This window comes from Lissotriton vulgaris, chromosome 1_1 (genome assembly GCF_964263255.1).
Source record: "Lissotriton vulgaris chromosome 1_1, aLisVul1.2, whole genome shotgun sequence".
Classification (NCBI taxonomy): Eukaryota; Metazoa; Chordata; class Amphibia; order Caudata; family Salamandridae; genus Lissotriton; species Lissotriton vulgaris.
Genome location: NC_141685.1, coordinates 1,307,191,677 through 1,307,213,498, shown reverse-complemented (window position 1 = coordinate 1,307,213,498; position 21,822 = coordinate 1,307,191,677). Strand labels below are relative to the sequence as shown.

Genomic DNA, 21,822 nt, shown 5'->3' with positions numbered 1-21,822 from the left:
TAGAATGGAAAATTCCCTAGCTATCGTAACAGAAAGTTTCAATTCTTTTAAAGACTCTGAGGCGAGGATTATCCCACCCGTGGACGCTATCTGCCTCACCAGCCCGTTAAGGAATACGTGCGATTTTATGACGTACTTTGTCATGATGTCCAGTAATTTAACTGTTGGAATTTCATGCTGTTTATGTTTTTCATTGGTTCTGGTGAGTTTTAGACGTCTCATGTCATCAAATGCCCAGATTCGTGGATTGCATCTTGTTCTTTGCTTATGCACTTTGAGCTGTGATAACTATTGGTCTCCTAGCCCTGATATTGCCTTTTCAATCCAGGAGGTGATTCTGGGAAGAAGGAAGGTTGACTTGAGAGGAAGAAGGGCATGGCTCGTGCTTCGAAAGAGGAAGGGCAGTGATTAGAGGAGAGACTATATCCAGCTCACAACGCCGTGATTGGTTCATGGACTCAGGACATGTGGTCCCTTGTTTGTTTCTTTTTTGACCAACATGTTCCCGAGGGTGTTTGGGAAATGTGGTCTAGTGTTGATGTTTTAAAATGGCTGCTGTAAAATAAAGCAAGGAAAGAATGCATTATGCCCGCCTCCGAGTCCTCAATAGATTTAAAACTTTCCGTTACGATAGCTAGGACACTTTTCATTGCGGTTGAGATCTACAAATAGACGATACACACCTAGGTCCTTTTATTCATGCCCGAAATGATCTTAGAATTTCAAACGGAGGGAGGCGTATTCGCGGGGCTAAAATTATTCCAACCCCGAACATTGTGGCAAAAATGTACCCCGCTATCATTCCCCTTATAGAAGAAGCTGCCACTGTTCAAGTGAACAACATGGTAAGTACTATCGGGAATGAATTGGTAAGAATACACCAGGAGATGGTGGCAACCCTGGCGGTTTTCTTCTATTGTGCTCACCCAACAAAAGTCAAACCCCGTGGTCTTAAGAACCAGTGGTTTAGTAGGGGTTGCAGGGCTCCTGCACACCAGATATCATTTTCCAAGTCTATTTATGTATTTGTACAGAAATGTTTTTTTAGATTTGGGTTGTGCTTAACCAATGCTATTGCACTTATTCAGTGTCGAGCTGACAATCCGACAGGTTATGAAAGCATGAAAACGTAAAAATGCTAACCCTTCATGTCCACAAGCGTATTTGCACATTTTATTTTGCAGCAGTAGGTCTGTTGTACATAGCTGATTTTGCACCACTTTGCACTGCATTTTGCATTTTTGTACATTTTTTAATATCTTTTATCGATTTTTGCCCGTATTGTGTAAACATTTGTGTATTATATATGAGATTGTATATAGATTTGTGCATATATGAATTTATGCACGTTGCACTTTAACAGCATTTTGGTCTTTGTAAATGACCTAGAACAATAATGTAATGTATTTTAATATTATTGTATTTATTTAAATGCATTGTTTTTATCAAGGGCACTCGATATTATAATTTCCTGTTACATAGGTGAATTATTTAAATATGTACTTTTTATGTAGGTGATGCATTAGCCTATATAGCTATGGACAGACACTATAAGATGGCCGCGCCAGAACATACTCACCATGTATTGGTTCCTGTCCGCTTTCTATGACTATACCCCTGTGTTTGGCGCCAATGGGTGTTTTATATTTCACTGTTCAGCCTCCTCATTTGTTAAGTGAGCAAGGACACAGCCTCGTGTCTGAAATGCGTCTGAGACAGTCACCATTCTATGTATTTAAAAACAAAATAAAGAATTCTGATTTCGGCTTATAATTCAGTTTGTGTTCCTATTTGAGTGCACCAAGGCACTAGGGAAGTGTGGAGTCAATATTTATATATGTGTGTGTGTGTGTTATTAATTTTCATTACTATATAACATACAACGACTTCTATTTTATTTTTTCCGTTTAATAAACGTTTTACATTTTCTCTATAGTTAACCACAGGAAGACCTCTCAGCTGGTGGCGGAGAATTCCACCTATGTGTGAAAAGTTACTAGTAGTAACTTTACACGCATACATTTGGCTCCACCCTGTTTCATGAGGTGGAGACTTTTAAGTCTACACTGTTTAGAATAGACAAAAGTAGAAAAACAGTACATTTACTCGTGTAGATATACTCATATGTTGATTTATCTTTTTGAATTGGCCTCACAATTGCAGAACCTGATGATTAAAGCCATAATTGAACACAACTGCAGCCACTAACGCTTAAATAATTTTTTGTACGTAAAAAATATAAGGAAGCCTGTATTACTATAACTGTTTCTAACAGCATTGAGTAGGAAAACCCAGCCATATTCTAGTGGTAAGTCACTCAGTCAGACATGGACCTGGCGGTAAACCTTCTCTGCGGAACATGGGCCTTTATTTCGACAAGTACTGCTACGTCTAAATGTTATGTTATGTTATGTTATGTTGTTAGAAACGGGACCCTGACCGGCCAAGACTCGCGTCGAGGTCAGTCAGGAATCACCACTTCTAAAGTCAGGGCAGGGGAGTCACACACCAAGGCAACCCCCACTCGCCCTCTAGGTAGCGTGGCGCGAGCAGTCTAGGCTAAACTTGGAGGCGGTATGAGTTAAGTATCTGCGCACGCACCCCAGTAACAACACCCAAGGCCCACCACAAAGAAAAGACTCCACACAAGGTTATATAAAAAATAGCCTTTGTATTATAATAAACAAAACACATTAGATAACACACGCAAACTGTACAATGTGCCAGGGGCACGGGCAGAATTTACAAGGGGAATTATGTACAGGACAGGGCCACATGGACCACTGTCAGGGGTAGGCACTTGTTTAGATAATAATACTGGTAGATATACACTTATGTCGTAAACATAGAATGAGTAGCACCAAAATTATAAATGCAACACACATCCAGTAATCACTGGTAAAGTCAGGACCTCCTACGCAACCCTAAAACACTGTAGGAGATCACGCGGGTAACTAGGACCTAAGGAAGGAATACCAACACCTAAGCAGTTCACTCTTAGCAAAGGGGAGGAAACCTAAACATAAACCATTAAACAATCTACTATGCAGGTCACATCTAGCATAATGGATAAACATAAACCATCCTCTCTGCAGGTCACATTTAGCCAAAGGGGATAACCATAAGAATACCTAATCAGGTCACTTTTAGAAAAGGTACAGGTTAGAACACATGCGCAAGAATCACATCATCAAGAAATAATGCGCGGGGTGCACAAAGCACAACACTCAAAAGGTCCCTCAGGCCAACTGGCCTCGAAAGGGGCGGAATGCCCTGAGTCTCAATGTCAGGGAAGCTGCGCAGGCAGCACAGCACACCAACCTAAACGTGGCAACTGTCCACTAAGTGTTGGACAGTTGTAAATATGCACTGGGCAAACGTTGGAGCCAGGAGGGCTCAAGAGCAAGGTGGGGAGACACAGTGTGGGAGCCTCGGGGCTACAACCAACTGACTGCCTGTGTCCCCCTAGAGCCTCTCAGGGCTCGCTGAAGAAATGTGCAATGTAGAGCTCCGCGCTCTAAATCAATAAAATGCCCCCTCGAGCCTCGGGGCTCGTAACTACAGGTAGGGCAAGGAGCCTCGCCGGGCTCGGCAACAACTGTGGCCTCTGGAGCCTCTCGGGGCTTACAAAGGACCAATGGGGGCGTTGGAGTCCCTCACGGGGGACTCAAGAACAGAATGGCCCCTCAGAGCCTCGTGGCCCTTGCAGCACAGATGGGGGGGGCGTTGGAGTCCCTCACGGGGGACTCTACCTCCACGAAAAATGCCCCCTGAAGCCCTCAGGCTTCCTAAAGCAATGCGCGGACGATCGCGCTACGGGGGAGGGGCGGACACCGACAACGTGTCCCGCGGCCCCTCTCCCTCCTCGGCACTCACCGGCAGTCTCAGGGCGGGCGGGGCTCCTCTCGTCCCGGGGCTCCTCTCTCCACTCGGGGAGCCTCGGGGACACGACCGGCTGCCTCCCTCGTCTCCCGCCTGGCCTTGTCTCCTCCACACGCCGCCTGACTTCCGCCGGGGCCGCCAATGGCAGCGCGGCCCTGGGGGTCAGGAGGCGGGACTTCCGGGTCGCTGCAGGCAGCGCGGCGGCCCGGCAAGCTTCCAGTGCGCCCGAGCTGCGGCGGTGATGTCCTGGGCAATGCCGGGTGGCACCGGCTCGAAAATAAATACAGACCACGGGGCAATGCCGGGTGGCACCGGCCTCGAATTAAAATAAAGCGAGGTGGCACTCGCTAGGCCCAAAAAATCGGCAAAGTCGACTCCAATGCCGGGTGGGCACCGGCCATGCAAATACAGCGCTCCCAAGCGCTTAGGGAGCACAGGATCAGCGCGCTCAGCGCTAGAAAGATAAGCAAAGCGCTATTGAGCGCTGGGGCACCAGGAAAGCGCTCCTAGCGCTACAAATCCATCAAGAGCGCTTCCAGGCACAGCATCAGCTCCAGCAGGGTCTGGAGGCAGGCAGAGGGGCAAGGCAGGGCCAGAGCCAGCACACTGGGTCTCCAGGCAGGGAGACAGCCAAGTGGCGGTCCTCTTGGCCCCAGCAGCAGCAGCAGCCCCCTCTGGCAAGGATCCTAGGCAGAACCAAGAACAGGCCAAATTGCATGGGGACACAGCCCCTTCTTATACAGACAAACCCTTTGTCTCAGGGTGCAGGGTGGGGGAGAAACCAGTTGCAGCTGGTTCTGAAGTACTCTGTTTACCCCAACCACCCTCTCTATTCACTGGCAGGGCTAGGGCCATCAGTCGCACTACAGGGGGTGGAGCCAGCATTGTCCGGGGAAAGTCCAGGCCCAGCAGGGACCAAGTGCACTCCTCCCAAGCCATCAAGCATGCTGATCTCACACTCACCACCGGGCAGACCCATCCAGCCTTCCTGGAGCCAGGCTCACCAGCTAGCTCCAGCCAATCACACTGCAGGCATATTTTCCAGCAATATGCCAAGTCCCAGAAATGGCATTTCTACACATGCCACATTCACGCAACATACATCATTGCGAAGCATTCCTTCCCACGAACACGCACATACCAAATTCGAGCATGCACTCCCCACACATCAGGAATTACTAGGGACACAGACATTCCCCATGCATCCCTATGGGAGAGCAGGCCAGCCTCACTACATGCACGCACTTTACTCTGGGACATAGAGGAAAAGTGCACACAGACCAGAAAATCATCCACGCATATCCCAGATTAAAAACAAAAAGATTAGGGGTGAACCTGCCTTAAGGGCCAAGTCCAACACAACCCCCTACCAGCCAAAACGCAGGGCAGACCAATCACCACCGTGATAGACTTACCTGCTTGGGGCGATAAAACACGGACGCGGGCCCGCAACTGCAGGGACACCCTCCTGTTTTACGCCACTGTGAACCCCTAGGGTTCCTTCTAAAGCTACTGTAGGGACTCACTGGATTACCCCACTGGTACTCTCCAGCTGCCCTCGGCGAGGACCAGGCCCTAGGTCACCCAGGTGCCACTGGTTCCTGCCAACTCACCAAGTGGGGGGTAGTAACCCCTGGCACATAACAGCCATGCTCCACTCTTCCTGTCTGCAAGACAGGGCTAGACTGCCACTGGTTCTCCAGCCTAGGGTCTACAACCTTAGGTGGACCAGGAGTCTCAGGGAAGGCTCTCCTCCCCTTACCTCTTCTCCTAGGGTTCCTCCGCCTCCTGCGAGGGGTACCCTCTAAACACCACTCTCCCAACCTAGGGTTTAACCCCTCAGGTGGTACCGGGGTCAGAGGTGGGCTTTCCCACCCTCTGCACCCCCTTCCAGAGTCCTGCTCCCTCCCAACCGGGGCGGTACCTCTGGAGAAAGAACTGGTTAGGACACTGCTTACAGTATCCCCACCCTTCAGGTCAGGCAAACCCTGAACCTGGACCTCCAACCTCCGGTCTAGAACCTTTGGTGGAATCACTGCCTGGCACTCCAGGACTTCTGAGGACTCACAGGCCACTCCCAAATCACTCCTTTCACTGGACTTCTGTACTCTCCCTCCCGGAGCAGTACTGCCAGACTCCACAACTACAGAAGCTTCGCTCACAGATGCTCCAGGTCCTCCACACACTAGGAGATCTCCCTCAAGTGGACTAACAGGTAAGCATAGGTCCCCACCCTGGTGTTCCCTAAAGAAACCATCCAGGCTCTGAGGCAGGGCTTCGGGCATCTGGGGACTCTCGGTCTCACACTCACTTCTGCTCCACTGAGACAGACAGCAAGCCCCTACACCCTCCTCACTATACTGAGACCTAGCTGGGCTACTCTCACCCTCCTCCACCACGCTTGGTTGGAGAAAACCTGACCCACTATTATTGGAACCACTCACTAGCGGCGCTAAGGAACCTCTTGCACCTTCCCATCGGTCCGCTTCCGCTGCAAGCTCACATGCACTAAACGATCCAAACTTCAACAGGTGCTGGCGCAACTCTGGCACACAATAACTGAGCAGGTGCTCTGTGACAACCATGCAAAACAATCCGCCAGACTTGTCGTTCACGTGAGCCTTTGCCCAATCAAACAGTGCTCCACAACACTCATCTTCAAAATCTTCCCAAGACTGATGAGGCAGTTTCCTAAGTCTCCTGAACTTCAACCCAAACTCTTCTGCGGGGGAAACAGGCAACATACTCGGGGAACTGGGAGTGGGACTGTCAACACCAACACTTAAAAAGCTGCCACCACTGGACTCCACCCTCCCTGGGGAATCCAGACAATTACACATGCACTCAGGGGGTAACCTACTCTCTTGGGCTACCTTCTCCCTGAACAAGGCCCTCTCAGTCTCTAGCTTGGCATGCTCCAACCTGAGCTGTTCCAACGCTAGCTGATACTCCCTCTCTTCCTTCCTATCCAACCACTCCTCTGGGGACAGGGAAAGGGATGGGGCGCTGGTACTGACACTGGACCCAGCAAGGGACTCCCTATCTATGGGGTCCTCACTCTCTGCTGACATCCATCCACTGTCATCACCATCCAACTCACATTCATCAACAGAATCTTCAGGGCTCCCCACAGACTCACCACCCTCATGGCGTGCGGCCCGGGCCCTATCTCTCTCTCTGTGCTCGAGATCCCACTGATCCTTTTGCCACATGATCAGGCTGTCCCTAAGCTGGGACTGAGTAACCAACTCACTCACCTCTATGCCTCCCTTTTCGCAGAATCTGACCAGCTCTAACCTACTGTACCTAAACAGACTACAGAGATCAAAGACTGGCTCCATTTTGACGGACGTTCTCGGGAAAAGATTGACACAGGGAACCTGGGGGTCTGAGCTAAACAGGAGAACACAATTACAAAATTCAGCAAGATTCCTATCAGAGAACTTGCACTCCACTGTCCAGCGTAACACACCCTCATTCACACACAACCCTCCCCTCGGACTGGTAAGGCAGTTTCTACCACCCCTGATTCTCTCAACCTGACCACTAGCGACACAGGTACCAAACTCTGGGAGCAGGGCGGTGAACAAGATACTGGACAAAATACAAATGACACCTTTCAGGAGAAGCAAAACTGAACTTCCCTAAAAAAACAATAATCCCCAAAATGCGGTTATCTAAAAAATGCAGAGCTTTGAAGTGTGGCCTGTCGTCACTGTGGTACAGCGCAAACACAAATCCTTATCCTCACCGCTTGCCGCCAATGTTAGAAACGAGACCCTGACCGGCCAAGACTCACGTCGAGGTCAGTCAGGGATCACCACTTCTAAAGTCAGGGCAGGGGAGTCACACACCAAGGCAACCCCCACTCGCCCTCTAGGTAGCGTGGCGCGAGCAGTCTAGGCTAAACTTGGAGGCGGTATGAGTTAAGTATCTGCGCACGCACCCCAGTAACAACACCCAAGGCCCACCACAAAGAAAAGACTCCACACAAGGTTATATAAAAAATAGCCTTTGTATTATAATAAACAAAACACATTAGATAACACACGCAAACTGTACAATGTGCCAGGGGCACGGGCAGAATTTACAAGGGGAATTATGTACAGGACAGGGCCACATGGACCACTGTCAGGGGTAGGTACTTGTTTAGATAATAATACTGGTAGATATACACTTATGTCGTAAACATAGAATGAGTAGCACCAAAATTATAAATGCAACACACATCCAGTAATCACTGGTAAAGTCAGGACCTCCTACGCAACCCTAAAACACTGTAGGAGATCACGCGGGTAACTAGGACCTAAGGAAGGAATACCAACACCTAAGCAGTTCACTCTTAGCAAAGGGGAGGAAACCTAAACATAAACCATCAACAATCTACTATGCAGGTCACATCTAGCATAATGGATAAATATAAACCATCCTCTCTGCAGGTCACATTTAGCCAAAGGGGATAACCATAAGAATACCTAATCAGGTCACTTTTAGAAAAGGTACAGGTTAGAACACATGCGCAAGAATCACATCATCAAGAAATAATGCGCGGGGTGCACAAAGCACAACACTCAGAAGGTCCCTCAGGCCAACTGGCCTCGAAAGGGGCGGAATGCCCTGAGTCTCAATGTCAGGGAAGCTGCGCAGGCAGCACAGCACACCAACCTAAACGTGGCAACTGTCCACTAAGTGCTGGACAGTTGTAAATATGCACTGGGCAAACGTTGGAGCCAGGAGGGCTCAAGAGCAAGGTGGGGAGACACAGTGTGGGAGCCTCGGGGCTACAACCAACTGACTGCCTGTGTCCCCCTAGACCCTCTCAGGGCTCGCTGAAGAAATGTGCAATGTAGAGCTCCGCGCTCTTAATCAATAAAATGCCCCCTCGAGCCTCGGGGCTCGTAACTACAGGTAGGGCAAGGAGCCTCGCCGGGCTCGGCAACAATTGTGGCCTCTGGAGCCTCTCGGGGCTTACAAAGGACCAATGGGGGCGTTGGAGTCCCTCACGGGGGACTCAAGAACAGAATGGCCCCTCAGAGCCTCGTGGCCCTTGAAGCACAGATGGGGGGGCGTTGGAGTCCCTCACGGGGGACTCTACCTCCACGAAAAATGCCCCCTGAAGCCCTCAGGCTTCCTAAAGCAATGCGCGGACGATCGCGCTACGGGGGAGGGGCGGACACCGACAACGTGTCCCGCGGCCCCTCTCCCTCCTCAGCACTCACCGGCAGTCTCAGGGCGGGCGGGGCTCCTCTCGTCCCGGGGCTCCTCTCTCCACTCGGGGAGCCTCGGGGACACGACCGGCTGCCTCCCTCGTCTCCCGCCTGGCCTTGTCTCCTCCACACGCCGCCTGACTTCCGCCGGGGCCGCCAATGGCAGCGCGGCCCTGGGGGTCAGGAGGCGGGACTTCCGGGTCGCTGCAGGCAGCGCGGCGGCCCGGCAAGCTTCCAGTGCGCCCGGGCTGCGGCGGTGATGTCATGGGCAATGCCGGGTGGCACCGGCTCGAAAATAAATACAGACCACGGGGCAATGCCGGGTGGCACCGGCCTCGAATTAAAATAAAGCGAGGTGGCACTCGCTAGGCCCAAAAAATCGGCAAAGTCGACTCCAATGCCGGGTGGGCACCGGCCATGCAAATACAGCGCTCCCAAGCGCTTAGGGAGCACAGGATCAGCGCGCTCAGCGCTAGAAAGATAAGCAAAGCGCTATTGAGTGCTGGGGCACCAGGAAAGCGCTCCTAGCGCTACAAATCCATCAAGAGCGCTTCCAGGCACAGCATCAGCTCCAGCAGGGTCTGGAGGCAGGCAGAGGGGTAAGGCAGGGCCAGAGCCAGCACACTGGGTCTCCAGGCAGGGAGACAGCCAAGTGGCGGTCCTCTTGGCCCCAGCAGCAGCAGCAGCCCCCTCTGGCAAGGATCCTAGGCAGAACCAAGAACAGGCCAAATTGCATGGGGACACAGCCCCTTCTTATACAGACAAACCCTTTGTCTCAGGGTGCAGGGTGGGGGAGAAACCAGTTGCAGCTGGTTCTGAAGTACTCTGTTTACCCCAACCACCCTCTCTATTCACTGGCAGGGCTAGGGCCATCAGTCGCACTACAGGGGGTGGAGCCAGCATTGTCCGGGGAAAGTCCAGGCCCAGCAGGGACCAAGTGCACTCCTCCCAAGCCATCAAGCATGCTGATCTCACACTCACCACCGGGCAGACCCATCCAGCCTTCCTGGAGCCAGGCTCACCAGCTAGCTCCAGCCAATCACACTGCAGGCATATTTTCCAGCAATATGCCAAGTCCCAGAAATGGCATTTCTACACATGCCACATTCACGCAACATACATCATTGCGAAGCATTCCTTCCCACGAACACGCACATACCAAATTCGAGCATGCACTCCCCACACATCAGGAATTACTAGGGACACAGACATTCCCCATGCATCCCTATGGGAGAGCAGGCCAGCCTCACTACATGCACGCACTTTACTCTGGGACATAGAGGAAAAGTGCGCACAGACCAGAAAATCATCCACGCATATCCCAGATTAAAAACAAAAAGATTAGGGGTGAACCTGCCTTAAGGGCCAAGTCCAACATATGTTATTTATTCTTTTGTATAGCGCAACGGTTACTCAAAAAGAGTGTCCCGGCGCTTTTAGGTAAGGAGAACAGATTTCGGAATAACACAACACAGCTAAAAGAGATTACAAAGAAAAACAAAAGAAAGCGAAACCACTGGCAGACCTATTGGGAAAACAGCCAGGTTTTGAGACCTCTTCTAAAATCAAGGAGAGTAGACGCCCCCCGCAAAGGGAGCGGTAATGCATTCCACATCTGTGGGGCCAACAGACTGAAAGAGCGGCCCCCGAGACGAGCCCTCTTCACGCGCGGAACAGCCGCCAGAAGTAGAGATTCTGACCTCAACGAGCGAGTCGGATGGTAAAAGGTCAGTCTCTTTTGGAGATGTTTAGCTCCCACAGCATGGAGCGCTTTGTAGGCCAAGGTCAGAGCCTTAAAGGCGATCCGTTTGCGAATGGGTAGCCAGTGTAACGTCACCAACAACCCAGCGGCGCTGGCGCGTCTACTTAGGCCAAAGATGGCCCTGGCCGCCGCGTTCTGTGCAACTTGAAGCCTTTGTAGCAGATACTCTGGCAGGCCCAGGTAAAGAATGTTGGCATAATCCAACCTGGAGCCTATCAAAGCCTGCACCGTCAGCCTCCTGTGCTCCTCGGACAAGAGAGGCAAAAACCTCCGCAGCATTTTTAACAGGCCGAAGCAAGTGCCGGTAACCCCCAAGATCTGGGCTTTCATCGTCAGCCCCTTGTCCATCTTGACCCCCAAGTTTTTAGCCATGGGAGAAGAGCCGGACGGAGGGAACATGTCGATAGGCCACCAGGCCTGCCAGCTAGGCTCCGTATCGCACCCGAAGAAGAGTACCTCCGATTTGTCGGAATTGCACTTGAGGCTGTTCAGTTGGAACCATGCGAACACAGCCCCAAGGCAATTCTGGATACTCTCCCCGTCAAAGTCAGCCCCTCTCTCGCAAGAGAAGAGGAGCTGGGTGTCGTCGGCATACGACACGATCCGGGCACCAAATGACTCCGCCACCGCCGCCAATGGGGTCATAAAGATGTTGAAAAGGGTCGGGCTCAATATAGACTCCCAGAGGCGGCATTACGGCGGTGTCAGATGATGTCCAGATCGTTTGCCGGCGGCCGGCCAGAAAGGAAGAAAACCATTTGAGCACCGTCCCCCGCAGACCAATCTCAAAGAGTCTTGCGAGCAGGCCCTCATGGGGGACGGTGTCGAAAGCCGCCGACAAGTCCAACAACACCAGCATGACTAAATTATGGCTAACTTTCTGTTTCCATAAAATAACTTTTCAATAAAGGTAAAAAACGCTTAATACAAAGGAATGTGAAAAAGGAAAAGACGTACCAGCTCAGGAAGTAATTGGTTTGGCATAGCACTGAGATGCACATTTATGAGACCTTTCTTCTTTTCTGCAGATTCGATTCCTGATGAAAAGCCACTCCTTCATTAGAGAAGCTGTCCCCGTGGTCTTGCACACAAACCTTGTGGATGGTGAGTTAGTCTTTGCTCAGATGTTTACTAGTAAAAAAGTCAAGACCAGAATTGTATGGAGCTATAGGACATACATGGTTTCTTCTCTTTCTCTTACTTATCATATAATATGAATGTTATGAATTAAGAATGAATATAAGACGTTTAGTGCTAATGTTCTCCTTGCATTACATTTCTTTTTTTCTTTTTTCTTACTTATTAATTCTCCAATACACTACCTATCCACTATATTGTCTTGATGTATTAATATTTTTTTAATATTTGTTTAATCATTTATGAAAATATTAAATTGTAGGAATATACAAATATTGCATTATTGGTTAAATTATTTAATTGCATTGTCACATTGCTTAAACTGGACTATGTTTAATATTCAATATCATTATTATATTATGTACGTTCTCATATGTCCTATTTTATAATTTTCTGTTTTTCCTCTCTTTTATTCATTTCTCCTCTGTTTCATCATTTATACTATGCTGTTTTATATTCCTTCTCTAAAATCTTTTCTTCCCTCCTCTATTCCCTTACATGTGCACATTATAGAGTTACAATTACTATATAATGTTATCCTTTGAATGTTATACATTTTTTTATGTATAACATGAATTAAAAATTCGCATATATAAGCTAAAGTGTAAACATAGTCATCCTCTTCATTACTTTATAAAATTTCATAGACATGTATAGCCTAGACATCCAACTCCCATGGTAAATTAGATTATGCGCTTTCCTATAGATTTAATATATTATGGGAATTTATGTTATGCTGTGATGTGTATAGTCTCTGCGACTGGCAATATTTTCTGTTTCTTCATCGGGGCTCCTCTCCGCAGTGGAGCTCTGGGAGGTATAGACCCGCGGTTCACAGTTTAGTATTTTTGGCGCTTACATTATTCTCTACCAATATTTAAATTATATTCACCTCATTTTTCTTATATTTACTGTTGCTACACATTTCCTACTCGGGCAACTTATATTTTCTTTGTGTCTCTGATTATCTATATCTCTGCTAAACCAGGGGTTTCTCTTCCTATTTTCTACTGTCTCTCCTTCCTTCCCTTCCCATTTTTTTTCTTTTTTCTTCTTACTTAAACTTATTGGCACCTCATAAATATGTCCAGCACACCCAACACATGCCCTGTGATTTCATGGAATGTGCATGGACTCACTACATCAAAAGAAAAAAAAGTACTGTCATATCTTCAATTCAAGAGGACAGATGCGGCATTACTTCAAGAGACACATTTGGATACATTGCAGTCAGAGAAACTCTGTAGTGATTGGGTAGGCAAAGTTATTCACAGTAGCATACAAAGGGACAAACATACAACCGCAGGCCCCACACGCAAACTTGGAGGAGCAATTCTAGTCCGTAAATCTCTCCAAGTCGCAATAACAAAAACAAGGACAGATCCTGAAGGTCATTATGTATTTGCAAAGGTGCATCTTGGAGATACCTACATTTGCGTTGGCTCTGTTAACGCTCCGACGGGAAAAAAAAAATCTTTTTTTCTTCATCTAAACTGTTTGTTGTTTGAGATAGGTGCATCACAATATCTCATAGGTGGCAATTGGAATATTGTAAGGGACCCAATTTTAGATAGAACAGGACCCCTAGAAAAAATTAATAATGCTGACAGGGCATTGATGGGTGATATCTTAGCTGATAATGGATTGATCAATCACTGGCATCGTTCACATCCGTCAGATAGTGAGTATACATTTTTATCTCCAAAGCATGGTACCTTATGTCGTTTGGATTACTTTTTAGTATCACAAAGATTAGTCCAGTCCATTCAAGAATCTTGTATTTTGTAAGCAGCATTATCTGACTATTCCCCTGTCTTCTTAGCCATTGCAGTTAGCACACCTAGACCAGGACGTAAACCCTGGTGCATGAACATACAACAACACAAGTCCCCAGAGGGTAACCATCAATTACAAACATGTTTTCAAGACTTTATTTCTATGAATCAAGGTTCGGTAACTTCAAATAAAGTAATATGGGCTGTGGCTACAGCTACTATCAGAGGTCAATTGATGCGTGGACGGCGTCAGCCAACAAACTAAATGCTGCACGTCAACAAGAACTAGAGCAGAGCATTTAGTCGTATACCTGCCAATATACCATAGCACCAACACTGCAAACCCGTGAATCTCTAGAGCAAGCTCGAATGGTACTAAATGGGTTTTTCACATCTAAGGCAGAGTTTGCCCTCCAAAAAATGAAAACAAAACACTATGAACAAGGTAAAAAGACAGGCAGAATATTAGCGGCACAACTAAGACAAAGAGAAGCAGTCATGGCTATCCCAGCTATTAAGTCATCCCACGGTCCAATTCTTAATAGGCCACAGGACATAGTGAATGAGTTTGCTTCCTTTCATAAGTCTCTCTACACACCAGACACACAAGTAGATACAGATAGACTAAACGACTTTCTTTCAAAAGTGATCTTCGGTACCTTTCCGATGATGGAAGAGCTTTTCTTGAGGGGGAAATTAGCAGGGAATAAATTGCGCAAGCAATATCTAAATTGCATTATCATAAGGCCCCTGGGGAAGATGGCTTCCCGGCTGAATTTTATTGTTGGGCTGGACATAATATAATTGATTCCTTATATGCTGCTTTTCAAGAAGCAGAACAAGATAACTCCGTAAATCCTCTTTCTAACAAGGCACTAATCGCGGTACTCCCTAAATCTGGAAAGGACCCGTTACTTTGCTCCAGTTACTGTCCCATTTAATTCTTCAATTGCGATTTCAAAATATTTGCTAGCATTCTGGCTTTGCATCTTAAAAAGGTATTACCTTCCTTAATTCACTCAACTCAAGTGAAACTCGTTCTAGGACGTTCCTCTAGGAATCATTTATGTACACTGATGCATACCCTATGTTATGCTAAAAACCTCCCACAAGATGCATTAGCCATAACAAACAGGCCAGTAAAGTAACCGGCCTATGCCTTACCATAGTTAAATGGTTGAGGAAGATCCTCTGGATGCTGCCTGTGTCAACGCAAAAGACCGTAGTCAATGCCCTCATTACATCAAGGCTTGACTACGGCAACATTCTGTACTTGGGCGCAAACAAATCTGTGATCGGACGACTGCAGATAGTGCAAAACGCTGCGGTCCGGTTACTCTGCAATATTCCGAAGCATTCCGGAGTCTCGAACCATCGTCGGAATCTTCATTGGCTCAGGATCAAAAGCAGAATCCGCTTTAAAGCCCTGAACTACTTGTTCAGAATTAAAGCAGGTACAGCGCCTAAATATCTTCAAACTCTTGCCTACCTCTATACTCCTAAGAGAAACCTTCGGTCGCAGACGGCAGCCTGTTTCTGCGTACCAAGGTTCAAACGAACAAGAATAGGTGGCAGATCCTTTGCCTATCTAGGACCCTCCCTTTGGAACACGCTTCCCCCCTGCATCCGAGAGGAAGAAAATTATCTCAGGTTCAGAAAGCTTGTTAAGACCTGGCTGTTTGAACAATAAACACTCAACAGCCATCTCCCTCTCTATCTGCCCTCAAACTAGCTGTGTCTAGGCGCCGGGAAACCCTTTTTGGGTAGCTGTTGCGCCCTATAAATTGATAAAATAATAATAATAATAATATCATTGGATGCTGAAAAGCCCTTTGACCGCATAGAGTGGGATTTTCTTTTCAAAGTGCTCTAACGATTTGGATTTGGAAATCAGCTTATTCAGAAAGTACGACTATTATGTGATAATCCTTACGCACAAGTTAATTGTGGAGGCTTCCTATCAGAATAATATCCGATCCAAAGGGAAACACATCAGGGATGTCCTTTATCCCCACTTCTTTTTCTTTTAGCAATGGAGCCTTTAGCAGCCACGATTCATCAATCAGAAGCAGTCACAGGCATACCCTCCTTATAAGTGAATCAAAACTTTATTTATATGCAGATGATATATTACTCACCTTAACAAATCTTCCCAATTCATGAACATCTTTGCTTCAAATTATAGACACTTTCTCTTCATTCTCACGTTATAAAATAAATTGGGACAAGAGTGAAGCCTTACCTAATTCTGATGGAAACACTAAAGCAGCTATCCACAACTTCCCCTTTAATTGGCAAGCCTCAAGTCTTAAATATTTGGGTATACTAGTGAATAAGGGTATGGAAGATATGATTACCGATAACCTGAACCCAGTGATTGTTCAAATGCAATGTGACTTTGATAAGTGGAAAATTTTGAATAATTCCAAGTGGGGTAGAGTTCAAGCTGTTAAAATGGTTACACTTCCTCGTTTTTTATATACCTTAGGTATGCTTCCACTCCATATTCCCTTATCCACTTTGAGACTTATAGATTTCAAAATAGAAACTTTTATATGGGGCTTATCGAAACCTCATTTGGCCGTGACAAAATTAAAGGCTCACCATTCTTCTGGTGGTATGAGGCTTCCATCCAGTGAACATTATAAGTTAGCATTACAGCTTCCTTAACTATCATATATGTTACCTGGAGTCTCTGATGTCCCGCAATGGGTCCATTTAAAACGCCATCTATTATCTTCGGGTTCTGACATTTCTGCACTTTATGGCACTAAAATTGCACATCAAAAACCATCTAATCCAATGTTATCAGCCATGTCCAAATCATGGCAAAGAGCACACCGTTTATTAGCTTTAAACTCCCATATACATGAAAAAGCACCCACATGGAATAATTCCGGTGTTCGAATTAATAAGAGGGTATTATCATGGCCATTATGAGATCAAATTTTCTATAATGGTGACTTTAAAACATTCACACAAATACAAGAGTAATTTGGTCTTCCATCACATCAATCCCTAAAATACGATCAGCCAGACAATGTTTGGAAAAACAATTAGGTTCACCTTCTCAGGTGCTTTCAAATTTGCAGATAGTCTCATACCTAAATACCTGGGGCAAACATAAAGGAGTGATATCTGGTCTATACAGAGTTTTCACAGCACATCTTTTTTCTCAACCTCTAGCACAGACATTACAAATTAAATGGCAGTGGTGACTTTCAGTTTCTTACATTACTAATGCATGGGAGACAATAATGGAGAATCTACACAAAGGAACTCGTGAAGCTAAACTTACGTTTTGTCTATTTAAGATACTTTACAATTGGCATTGGTCCCCCGCAAGATTAAAGAAAGCTGATTTAATTTCCCATGCCATCTGCTGGAGATGTGATAACACAAATTGTGATTCAACACACATTATATGTGGCTGTCCGTTGATCCAACCTTTCTGGTCATATGTGGGAAAAACCTTATCCTCTGCCATGCCTTTACATCTCCTGCTTGCTCTTGCTGTTATTACCCTTCACGATCTTCAGTTATCTCCAAAACTCACCAAACCCAAGTGTACTCTTTTTCACACAGCAATGGCCTCTACAAAGATTTGTATTCTACAACGTTGGAAATCATTATCCACTCCTTCGCAAGAAGAATGGTTGACAACTATGTTCCAAACAGCATCACATGGGAGAATAATGTATAATCTTCAAAATCAAACTGACATATTTCTTAGTGTTTGGTCACCTTTCCTGAATCTGAATAGTGGCACGGATATTGATGATAACACTCCAAGGGTGGATACTAATACCCCTTGAACTGGCATTTGACAATATATTTTCTTTCTTTTTATTCCCCCCCTCTTTTCTTCCTTCCACTACTGGTTTTCATGCTTTCCTATTATAATATTAACTTATAATGTTGTTGTATTACTATTTTATTTTTCTATTATCATAGTATTCTCTCTTTTCTAATTTTCTCCTGTTCTTCTATTCTTACTACATCTTACTGACATTTCATTTCTCAGCTCTCTTCATATAATTTCTACTGATAGGCTTTTCAACTTTGCAAATAAATCACTCCTCAAGAGCTGAGGAGATTTGTCATACTACTATTTTCTATATTTTTAGCTATATATATTTATATATATATATATATGTAATCTATATACTCAATCTATATATCTATTGAGTTATTCTATGATTGAGTCTTCAAGACTTTTATATTTTCTATATTTGTTGTTTGCATTACTTAAATATTTAATATGTTTCACACTATATTTATTCTATTGTATATCTTACTACTTATCTTTACAGTTGTAAGAGTTATTTATTGGTGCATAGTATTTATCATATATTCATTTTTCTCTTTTTCTTTTGCATATATTCAGTATATTTACTCATTTCATTCAAATTGTAAGTTGTTATTAACTTTACTCTACTTATAATGAAATTCTCTAAATGTCAATAAAAAAGTATAACACAGAGAGGGCATACATGGATATTTCCTTAGTATATACCCTGTAACTCTTTGATAGATGAAGGGCTAACACAGTTTAGATCCTATAAATGGGCACTGCTTCAACAATGCACTGAGGGCCAATGAAAGGATTTAGAACTAGTGTGAGATGTAAAGATGGGTATAGGACAGGCAGGGGGAGTGACCTGTGAGGCCAACATGGCGGACGCAAACTTGTTCTCCTGATCTAAGCTGTGCATCCTAAGTGCATTTTAGGATTGGCTTTCAGCACATGTGGTAGTCCTCAATTCTGGCAATTCACCCTCCTCAAAGAATAACTTATGACAGTTCATGTACAATTTGGAGTGGCTGGCCGTTTGCCATCTGCCCGGTTTTATTTACTACTGTCCACAATCTCGCCCTCCCCTCCAACCTAACTTCTACTCCATAGGGGCCCTAGGCAACACATACAATCATGACAGGTGATGTCATCCATTCCATGACTCAAGAAAATCATGTGGGGTAAGCTTCTCTTTACAAAAATGATGGTTGCTTCGAATTTCAATTCATACACATTCATACCCTGTAATATTTGAGGAATGCACACAGCTAGCATGCACTATAAGATCCACTCCTATCTTAAATGTAGGGGGACACAAATAGCATTCCTACAGGAGACACATATCACTACGCCAGAAGGGTTCAGACTTAAAAAAAGATGGCAGATTCAAATTTACTCCACTTACTACTCAACATTTGCTAGAAACACATTAATCTGGTTCCGTGAAGGGATCATTCTATGTGAAAGCCACCATCACCGACCCCAAAGGTACATATGCAGAGGTGCTGGGTGGTATATATGCCTCAACTCAGAACAGTCAGCCTTCTTAAAGTGACTTTCAAACTCATTAGCGATTTGGGCCAACCTTCACTGTGTGTTGGGGGGAGACTTCAATGCATCATTCTAGACAGATCGCATTTACCCCTACCTTAGGCCCAACCACTAGCAATGTCCGCTACTTTATTGATAGACTAAATAACTGGTCATTAGTAGTGGAGACACCACAACCTTAGGTGCTGACTCTACTCCTTTTACTATGTCCCCACATGACCTTTGTGTCAGCTTCAATTTAATACTATGTTCAATTTGCTTGTGCACAACATTTTTTAACTTGGATTACCTGATCCGGTCCATATCGGACCATAGCTTAGTTACTACCTCACTTCTACATGCCACCCAAGCAATTCCTATAGCTCTGCTAACTGGAATACTCTGAATTGTCTTTTTTTTATTTATTTTTTATTCCACAGTTGGAACAGGTGACATCAAACATACAAAAAAAAAACAATTATGACATCAAATATTTAAATATTAACATTGATCATATAACCCCAAGCTTGTCACATCTCTAAATGTGCATTAATTGCCCCCCAAATAAACATACCTAATTGCCGTTTTTCACCCCCTTTAAGGCAAAGAGGTTCCATTCTAATTCATATAATTTATATAATTTTGCTCGCCAGAATTCGAAAGCTGGGGCTTCCGGTTGTAACCAGTCTAATGCTATACACAAACGAGCAGCGGTCATAGCTACAAATAAGAAATGCTTATATCTACAAAGAGTAGGACCTTTTCCAACATTCTGTTCTATCCCTAATAATATAAGAGCTGGGGAGATCTTAACAGTAGTATGAGTAATCATGGTGAGAAACTTTTCTATATCAGTCAAAAATTGATGCAATTTACTACAACTAAAGAATATATGTATACTGTCAGCATTATGACTACCACACCGAAAACATTTGCCATCATATTGTGTGCCCCACTTTGCCATCCGTTTTGGAGTATAATACAATCTAAATAAAGTTTTGTAAAATGGAGCTTTAAGATTAGCAGGCAAAAAAGTTTCCTTGGACATCATGATCGCATCTCTTATTGAGAAATCCGGTTCCCCCAGCTGAACCTGCCAATAACCATTATATTTCTGTAGATCATCTGGTCTATACTCTATCAGCATTTTATACAGGATACCAATTTTTTTCCGGGTTCGAATTGCCTCGACCAGATCATTGGAAACTGGTTGAATATGCTTTCGAATACAGAAATCACGCATTTGAAGATATTTGAAAAAAGACGCATGCGATAAGTTATATCTTAATATTAAATATTCATATGTATATATGAGCCCAGTAGATGTAAGATCACCATTTAACAGTATACCCTTATCTGACCAGTTTTTAGCAACCCAGTCCCAGAAGACCGACGGTAATATTATATCCGCATTGAAAGATGTGTAGTATGTAATCTTCCCTAATTTCATCAATCTGGATACCTTTCTCCAGATTTTAAAGGCTGCTTCGAACACTTTGAAGCGGGTTCTTTTATAGTGATTACCTTCCAATTCCTTCATTAAGCAACCGCTAGCTTGGTCCCCCAACAATAGAAAGAATATAGACGGCGCTTCAGCAGGTTCCTCTACCGGCTCTCCAGTTAAAAGGAGTCGAAGTCTTTGCAAAAAAGCATACACAATAGTAGAACAAAAAGTCAGGAATCCCTCGGCCTCCTCTTTCAATCGGAAGTCATAAATTTCATCGCACGGCGCGATTTCCCCGGGGCCCACACAAATTTAGCGCATACAGATTGTAGCTGTTGCAGATAATTAACTGGAATCTCAAGGGGAATCGCTCTAAATAAATATAACACTTTTGCTAGAATACTCATTTTAATGACATTACCTCTTCCGACTATAGTCATCTGCAGCCGCCCCCATCTATCTAAGGCCTGTTTTATATGTTGTATTGTAGTATTCCAGTTAATGTCAACTATGTCTTTCATATTCGTTTTAATTTTAATACCTAGATATGTGACTTCCGACGTGACTCTAGAATCGTCAATTTGAATATTGTCAGTACACAAAACTTGAGTTTTAGAAGAGTTTAATTTGTATCCAGAAACTGAGCCAAACTCCTGGGCCAATCGCTCAATCTCTACTAAAGCCTCAACAGGATTCACTGTTGCCACCGCAATGTCGTCCGTATATGCAAAAACTGAGTGCTCACTATTTTGCACATTAAATGGCTTGATATGCGGGCTGTTAGACAGTTTATTTAAAAAAGGGTTAATGAATAAAGCAAAAAGTAACGGAGAACAGGGACACCCTTGCCTAGTACCCCTTGTAATTTTGATCATTGCCGATTTAATACCCATGGCACATATTCTTGCATTTGGAGCAGTGTACAACACCTCGATAGCGGTTAAAAAGTTTTCTCCAAATCCGGCTTTCCGCATAACCTCCCATAAATAATGCCATTCTACGCACTCAAACACTTTCTCCGTGTCTAATAGGATTAATCCTAATTGACGTTTATCTGCCTGCACAATGTCGAATAGTGTAATAACTTTTTTTATATGTGTAACAGTCCCTCTACTTGGAATAAACCCATGTTGACTCAAGGCAACTAATGGAGTAATAACCTTAGAGATGCGATTTGCAAGAATTTTAGAGTAGAGTTTACTGTCGCAGTTAAGCAATGAAATTTGACGATATGAACTGGGCAACTCCAAAGGTTTACCCTTTTTTACAAAAACCACAATTGTGGCGTC

General features: G+C 45.0%; 1 protein-coding gene across 1 annotated transcript in view; it reads left to right on the top strand.

Moving 5' to 3' along the window:
- The window catches only part of SOAT2 (sterol O-acyltransferase 2), a 461,869-nt gene that overhangs the window by 217,882 nt on the left and 222,165 nt on the right, over positions 1-21,822 (top strand). The window contains exon 7 of the mRNA XM_086965618.1: positions 11,880-11,955. Within this exon, the coding sequence (XP_086821744.1) occupies positions 11,880-11,955 (76 nt within the window). The remainder of the gene's footprint in view (positions 1-11,879; positions 11,956-21,822) is intronic.